Raw genomic sequence first — 8668 nt, 5'->3', positions numbered from 1 at the left:
TGGCTAATTTTTGATTTGTTGTAGAGATGAGGTCTTGTCAAGTTGCCCAGGTGGGTCTCGAACCCGCGGGCTTAGGCAATCTACTCACCTCGGCCTCCCAAAGTGCTGGGATTATAGGCTGAGCCACCAAGCCCGGCCTGATTTGTGTTTTTTTGTAACTTCTGCCTCCCTACAGTGTACATAACCAAACTGCAATTCAGCCACACTGGACACATACTCTCAAGAATTCTTGTAATTTAGTCATACTGGACACATGCTCTCAAGACCACTCACACCTTGCTCAGAATAAATCATCTTAAGTATTTTATAGAGTCTGGCATCTTTTGTCAACAACTACAATATCCCTGGGTGAAGGATTTGTGAATTTTGTTGTTTATTAAGGAATAGTTCTCTTCTGAGGTGAAGGTATACACATAGGGCTTTGCTTTTATTTCTATTTTTTAAAAAATTTTTTGAGTTAGAGTCTCATTCTCTATTGCCCAGTCTGGAGTACAGTGGCATGATCATAGCTCACTCTAAAGCCTTGACCTCCTGGGCTCAAGTGATCCTTATCCTTCAGCCTGCCAAGGAGTTGGGACTACATACATGTGCCATCACACCTAGCTAATTTTTAAATTTTTTGTAGCAATGAGGTCTTGCTATGTTGCCCAGACTAGTTTTGAACTCCAGGACTTGAGCAATCCTCCCACCTTGGCCTCCCAAAGTTCTGGGATTACAGGCATGGGCCACTGTGCCTGGCCTAGCTTTGCTCTTAACCCTTTCCCAGTTTAACCTAAGGAGACTTGTCTGTATTGCTTATGTCAGTGGTGTTTACCCTGAGATTAAAAAAGAGAGAGAGAGAGAGAGTGAGAGAATTACAAAATATAATAATTCTCTCTCTCTTTTTAAAAATTCTCTTTAGGATTAGAGACAGGTTCTGTTTAGAAATAATTCCAAGAGCAATTTTTATATTTTATTTTCACCTTGAAAACCAGTCAGATATGCTTCAGTTTGGAAGTGTATTATATAAAATTAAACAAATGTGGCAGTAAGCTGCATTTTTTTCCTAAACAGATAAAGGGTTAAAAGAATTTCTAGCTACTTCTAAGACAACGCCACCTACTTATTATTTTCAGTCTCAATTAATTTAGTATTCTCAACTGCTAGCATTGATTTTTGATACATGTTGAGGATTATCTGTGTGCGGTGGGGTAGGTAGGCCAAAGTCGAGGGGGTGAAAGTATTCACCAAGGCAGTTATGAATTAAGAAAGATTTATTAAAGGGAAGATATGTTGTGAAGGGCACAGCAGGCAGGACAGCATGACAGTTTGCTGTCTGTCAAGAGGCAGGGACTAAATAGAAGCATTTATAGGACTTTATCGGTGTTCAATGTTGGGGGAGCAAGAATTGCCTGCAGGGCATGGAGAAGTTTGCATATTAACTACATACATTCCTGGAGGTTTGTAAGTGCTGATGGATTGTAGGGTTTTGTCTCTTTAACAGCAATAGTTGACTGCTTTTTGTTGTGAGACTAGCAGCTAGTTGTTAACTATTTTGTTGGCTGTGGAACTAACAGCAAATGTTTTACAGCTGGCTATCCAGCTTTTACAATTCTTATCATAAGCTCATTCTGAGATTTCGTTCCTCAATTTAATTTACCAAATTGATGCTGGCCTAATGGACTTCATGTTTCGTGTGCCTCCACACTACTGTTTTTATGGAGTTCATTCAAGTAGAGAGATTTTATGACATTTTTTTAGGGTTTTTTTTTTTGACATTGCTAAAGGGCTTTTCTAATAGTAATCTGTATTATTTCAGATGTGATTGAGCATTTTATACGCATAAAAGTCATACTGCCATATTTCAATATAAGAGGATGATAGGTGGATTTGTTTCTGTAGACAGCTGGCTAAATGGACAGCCAGCTGCTGGAGAATGCAATGCCTAGTTCCTCTTCTTGGTGACACCTGCAGTCCCTTTCAACCCCTGAGTCCAGGGAGGAAAGCAGGTCTGTCTCAGTACTGCATCCCTGTCCAAAGCCATCCCCCATCAAAAGCCCTATCCACCTCCAGTCCTTTTTATATATTTACTGGAGGTTATAGAGAAAAGATCCGTGGAAGTAAAGCTAATTCTGGTATTTCTTAGCAAATTGTGAGGGAAGGTGGGCCAAACCTTCTTTCTGTTGAACAGTAGGTTTGTCAACCTTGTCTACACATTAGAATCATCTAAGGAACCTGTGCCCAACCATTTTAACCATTGCAGTGGTGTTTTTTGATGTGTTCCTTCATTTAATTTTAAAAATTGCACTCTTAACCAGTTAAATAAGTATCTTTGTGTGGAATCAGTGGCTTTGGAAGCTTTCTCAGATGATTTCAGTGAGCAGCCAAGATTGAAAACCACTGCTACAAAATATTTAGAGTTGGGGGTAGTGTGGAGGGATGGGATATTTGGGGTTTTTCTTAGAAAACTGAAAATATCCCACTCAGTATCTTGTTAAAATAAACAAATATAAATAAAATTAAGATTGTAGTTTAATCTGTTTTGTAGCATAATGCTGTTTATCCTTAAGTGAATGATCCAGATTATACTTGGACTTTTTCTGAATGGTAAAATTTATAGTAAGATGAAATGATGTTTAGTATGTCTTATTTGCCATCTTAAAAACTGCATTCAACTGTTTTAGAGTTTTATTCTAGCAAGAGAATCTGACAGAAGCAATATCACAGGGATGAACTAATAGACGTGTAAATCCCAAGGAGCCACATATCACAGCTAGTTTTATTCTAGCAAGTTCACTCTGTGAGCCTATCCTGACAATTTGTCTTAAGAATTTATCTATTTTTATTAGGAATGACTGTTCTTTATAAAGGTACCATTTCACTTGCTTTCTCATTTCATTTTTTTCCTCGTAGCTTAAGAGATAGATGGCTGCCCAGTGCGTCACGAAGGTGGAGCTGAATGTTTCCTGTGACAATCTTTTGGATAAAGATGTAGGGTCAAAATCGGACCCTTTATGTGTGTTATTTCTGAATACAAGTGGTCAACAGTGGTATGAGGTAATGTTAAGTACTGTGTTTTTAAAAGATGTCCCTGGGCGCGGCGGCTCATGCCTGTAATCCCAGCACTTTGGGAGGCCAAGATAAGCAGATTGCTTGAGCCCAGGAATTCGAGACCAGCCTGAGCAACAGAAAATAAAAATTAAAAAATAAAAATAAAAAAAACTAAAGAAAACTAGCTGGGTATGGTGGCATATGCCCATGGTCCCAGCTACTCAGGTGGCTGAGGTGGAAGGATCACCTAACCCAGGAGTTTGAGCCTGTGGTGAGCTGTGATCATGGTACTGCACTCCAGCCTGAGTGACAGAGTGAGACCCTGACTCAAAAAAAAAAAAAAAAAAAAAAGCCAGGCTCGGTGGCTCAGCCTGTAATCCCGCACCCTTGGGAAGCTGAGGTGAGTGGATTGCCTGAGCCCACGGGTTCGAGACCCGCCTGGGCAACTTGGCGAGACCTCATCTCTACAATAAATCAAAAAATCAGCCGGGCGTGGTAGCACATGCCTGTAATTCCGGCTACTTGGAAGGCTGAGGCAGAAGGATCACTGGAGCCCAGCAGGTCGAGGCTGCGGTGGCCGGGAGCAGCCACTGCACTCCAGTCTGGGCGACAGAGTGAGACTCTAACTCAAAAAAAAAAAAATAGAAACTTAAAGATGTTAAGAGTAATAACACCATCTCATCTGTGAATGCAGTTTATTGGGCAAGTTTGTTCTTGATGTAGTAGGATTTTCATACACATATAGAAACTTTCTTTAGTTGTCATGCCTAGATTTAATTATGGTTAGTACATAAAGATGTGAAAATCCAGGTGCACCTTTGGTCTGAAGAAACTTTTTCTTTGTTTTTTGGGGTGGGTATAGGTTGAACGCACAGAAAAGATTAAGAATTGCTTGAATCCCAAGTTTTCCAAGACATTTATTATTGATTACTACTTTGAAGTGGTTCAGAAATTGAAATTTGGGATTTATGACATTGACAACAAAACTATTGAGCTGAGCGATGATGACTTCTTAGGAGAATGTGAATGTACCCTTGGACAAGTGAGTATGAATAGCCATTAAATTCTATTTTGTCTACATTTTAACATCACATTGGGTGTTTTTATACATGTTCATTTGTTTAATTGTTAAAGTTGAGTAACATGTAAAGACCAAGTTGGCTTGAACATTGTAGAATTTATCTTACTTTTTTTTTGCTCTTCCTTAACCTTAGGTGTATCAGTTTAAACCTTATTCTCCCCTAGACTAGTCTGGAGCCCTTCCTTGGACCTACTTGGCACTTTCAACTGCTTTTCAGCATATTTTCTTATAGTTGCTTAATTATCTATCTCCTCAGTATATAACAAGCTTGATCAGGATAGGGGCATGTCCAGTGGCTCACCAGTTTACTATTCTAGCTCAGTTTGATTTGTAAGGAGAGGCCGTTACCATATGAATAGACTGGGAAAGCTTTATAAGGGATGAATAATTTTCTTTAATAGGTGACATTTATCACTGAAATTTGTCTTTTATGAGCTTATTTTTCAGGCTTGACTTTTTTGGAAATTGGAGTATATTCTATGTCTCAGGGGTAATATGGAACAGATCAGTTTTCTAAAACTTTGATAAATAGCATCATAGAATTAAAGAAGTATTTAGGTTTTGGAAAAGAATAGCTCAACTAAAATTCTATTAAACTTAAGAGATATATCTGAAAGTACCTAGGTATACTATATATTTTCAAGCAAAATATTTTAGGAAAGTTAAGTATTGAAATTATGTGTCAGTAGAAAAAATGAGTCCCATTTATTGAGTATTCTGAGGCCCATCTTTTACTTCGTGGATTTCTGCTTAGTAATTTGTATATGCAGCTTTCAGCTCAGTAATTTGTATATGTGATGAAAATCTGGCCCTCTTTTTCCATTACAAGGAAAAAGTTAAATTTTGAAGAATGCAGTACAGCAAAAAAACTAGTGGGTAGGAAGATTGTATCTGCCAGGGTAGGTTCCTTGGGAGTTTTTTCCAATGGGGTTTTAATGTGTAGATGCATTTCAAATGTCTTTATAATCTTCAAATCTTTAGGGAACAAACTTAGTGTTTCCATTTCTAATGACCTTAAGTAAACTTTATCCCTTTTTTAAAAAAACTTTTTGGTTTAAAAATTCATATATTGGAGTGAAATAGCTCTTTGTATCCCTTTCTGAATTTAACAGATTGTTTCCAGTAAGAAGCTAACTCGACCACTGGTACTTAAAAATGGCAGACCTGCAGGGAAAGGGAGCATCACGGTAAAAATATTTGTCTTTTGCCTCAAAAGGTTAAGCATAATAGGACATGCTGAAACTGCACATATCAGACAAATATTCTACAGCCACGCTTTATTAACATTTGATCTTGAATGTTACAGTCCACCTGCCTTTGCCTTGTAGTTATCACAAATGGGAAATGTGCCAAAAAATGAAGAAACATGCAGTATGGTTTTTTAAAGCTGCCAGTAGAGGTTAGCTGCACCTTGGTGACACTGTCCTCCCTGGAAGTGTCAATTCACAGGATAGAGAGAAACTGCTTACTAATCTGAATGGGTAAATTTGACTCTCTACAAAGAAAAAATAGTTCTCTCAACATGACAGAAACTTTCCATAATGAATTTTATTCCAGGTGGATGTTATATTATGACTTGGCCGTCGAACTTATACACTCTTTACCGTCATCCGTTGTGCTTCCTCTCTGCGGCTCATCCTCCCACCGGGACTTTCCACTGCTGATGACCGGTCCCTGGACAAATGAATATATGCTTTATCTTATCTCAGGCTTCAAATTATACAATTTAAAGCCTTTAAACCTTACCTTCTAGTGTTTGTGTTCTGATAATCACTGCCTGGAGTGATAGTTTTCTAACTTAAGTTCTCTCTGGGAATGTATAAGGCTATCTCCTGGAGAAAGCCATGTTTGAAAGTTATTGTGATTATCAAGTACACTTATCAAGTACACTTTTCAAATACACTTTTCGAAACAGCTGTTTTGCTCTAGTTTAGATTTTTAAATGCATAAGAATGTTCAGATTGTTTGGGGGGTGATGATTTTCATGGGAAAGAGAACATTATCAGTAGTTACCTTTATTGCTTTGGGGCAAGATCACCTGATATTTATTAAGTAGAATGAATCTTTTTAAGTAGGATGAGTCTTTTAATTGCATTGGATGGAATGTATTGACCTGATATTTCATTTATAGAGTTCTTAGGTATGATTTACTCATGCTTCTCAATGTTTGGAGAACTTGAGCTAGTGTGTAGAAGGTACCCCGAGTTTTCCAGGGCTTTGACTTTTCTCTGGAATGGGGAAGATCCACTTGGGACAACCACATTTAAAAAAGAAGTTGCATAATGCAGACTTGGTGTATTTTGGGAGAATATTTATTTTACACACATAATAGAAATGATAAATCTTTTTAATGGTGCTATTTCCTTATTAAACATTTTAGAATCATTTATATTAGTATAGACTTTATATATTGCTAGATAACAATAAATGAATACTTATTAATTAAATGAGTATGTCAAAATCCCTAAAACATATTTTCTTTCATTTACTTTATCTGCTCATAGATTTCAGCTGAAGAAATAAAGGATAATAGAGTGGTCTTGTTTGAAATGGAAGCCAGAAAACTGGATAATAAGGTGAGTAGATTCGATTTCAACAAGGTTGTCATATTTTGCTTCACATTGATTCCTTTTTTAGAAAATAATAACACAATTAATATTTTGAACTCTTAGCATCACATGGGGTATAGTTACTTCCAAATTTTCATTTGTGTGTGTGTGTGTGTGTGTGTGTGTGTGTGTGTGTGTGTGTGTGTGTGTTTAAGCAAAACCAGTTTTCCTTCATGTCTTTCATCTAGATGTAGGATTTGTTTAGGAGTTGAGTACAAGCATTAATGTTTCCTTCATAGTAACATTAATACTACTTGAGAGAAATGTAGTTGGATAACCTTTAGGAAAAAGACAAAATGTCCATGCTTTATTAATTACAGGTCAGTTATACTGTTTGTATTCAAAGGTCAATATTTTTCCTTCAGAAGATGAGTACCAGTACATAATAACAAGAATTTAGTAGACAGTATGGATTGTAGTAATTCTTTGAGTGATTTCTGTACTTAATTCTGTAGTTCAGTCAGTATTATTCATCATTTGCAATTCAGTTTGAAAACATTTTAGACTGGAAGCCAGAGACTTGTTTTTATTACGGAAAAATGTAAATATATACAATAATAGAATAAAATTATAAAAAACATTTCATGTCCCCATCACCCATCTTCAACAATTATAACTCATGGCCAGTTTTGTTTCATCTGTACCCTGATCTATTTTCTCTCGTACACATCATATCATTTCATCCATGTATATTTTGATATATCTCTATAGACCTTTTAAAAAATATAATTGTTAAAATGTCTCTTATGCTTTTAATCTATAAATTCTTCCATTCCCTCTCCTTTCTTCCTTCTTTTCCTTCCTTCCTTCCTTCCTTCCTTCCTTCCTTCCTTCCTTCCTTCCTTCCTCTCTCCCTCCCTCTCTCCCACCCTTCCTTTCTTCCTTCCATCCTTCCTCTATTCCTCCCTCCACCCCCCATGGAATTCAATAAAGAAACTGATTTCTTTGTTCTTTAGAAGTTTTCACATTCAAGCAGTGCACAGAGGCATACACCTGTAGTCCCAGCTACTCAGGAGGCTGAGGCAGGAACATTGCTTGATTCCAGGAGTTCAAGACTGTAGTATATACTATGATTTCAAGAAAACAAAGAAGCATTTTCCATATTCTGCATGTGGTTAATTAAATCCTTGTAGTGTCATTTAACATGTTTCTCTCTCTATCTTTATTTCTCGATTACTGTAAGCTGGTAATTGAATGTAGAAGTATGAGCTGATGGTAATTAGAATTGTTAGAAAAACAGTTTCATCAGTAGTGATATGTATTCCATTAGGAGTTCTGTGTTTGGGAATAATAATGACCATTGTTGATAACTACTTGGATATTTTATTTTATTAAGGGTCTGTGAAATAGTGATATTGCCACTCTTATCATTGCTTCTTTGTTTCTTTTTTGTTGTTTTGGTTTTTTGAGTCAAGAGTCTCACTCTGTTGCCCAGGCTGGAGTGCAGTGGCAGACTCACGGCCACCACAGCCTCGACCTGCTGGGCTCAGGCGATCCTTCTGCCTCAACCTTCCAAGTAACTGGAACTACAGGTGCGAGCAACCGTGCCTGGCTAATTTTTGATTTATTTTAGAGACAAGGTCTCGCCTTGTTGCCTGGGCCTGTCTCGAACCCCAGGGCTCAGGCAGTCCTCTCGCTTCCGCCTCCCGAAGTGCTGGGATTGCAGATGTGAACCACCATGCCTGGCTGCTTCTTTGTTTCTTAGCAAGAATGCTTCTTTAGAGAGAAACTTCCCTACAATTAGGTGTTTATTTACCTTGAAGTACTGTTTTTTTTTTTTTTTCTTTTTTTGAGTTGGAGTCTCACTGTCGCCCAGACTGGGGTGCAATGGCCGCTCCCCCAGTAGCGCAGCCTCGACCTGCTGGGCTCCGGCGATCCTTCCGCCTCAGCCTTCTGAGTAGCCGGAATTACAGGCATGCGCTACCACGCCTGGCTAATTTTTTTGGTT

The 8668-nt window shown here is 37.8% G+C and overlaps 1 protein-coding gene across 1 annotated transcript in view; it reads left to right on the top strand.

Moving 5' to 3' along the window:
• The window catches only part of CPNE3 (copine 3), a 46407-nt gene that overhangs the window by 13517 nt on the left and 24222 nt on the right, over positions 1 to 8668 (top strand). The window contains exons 3-6 of the mRNA XM_021710836.1: positions 2893 to 3036; positions 3893 to 4072; positions 5224 to 5298; positions 6616 to 6687. Coding sequence (XP_021566511.1) covers positions 2905 to 3036; positions 3893 to 4072; positions 5224 to 5298; positions 6616 to 6687 — 459 coding nt within the window. The 5' untranslated portion in view covers positions 2893 to 2904. The remainder of the gene's footprint in view (positions 1 to 2892; positions 3037 to 3892; positions 4073 to 5223; positions 5299 to 6615; positions 6688 to 8668) is intronic.

This window comes from Carlito syrichta, unplaced genomic scaffold (genome assembly GCF_000164805.1).
Source record: "Carlito syrichta isolate Samal-C Ts95f unplaced genomic scaffold, Tarsius_syrichta-2.0.1 Scaffold301606, whole genome shotgun sequence".
Lineage (NCBI taxonomy): Eukaryota > Metazoa > Chordata > Mammalia > Primates > Tarsiidae > Carlito > Carlito syrichta.
This window is presented reverse-complemented; position numbering and strand designations above follow the sequence as displayed.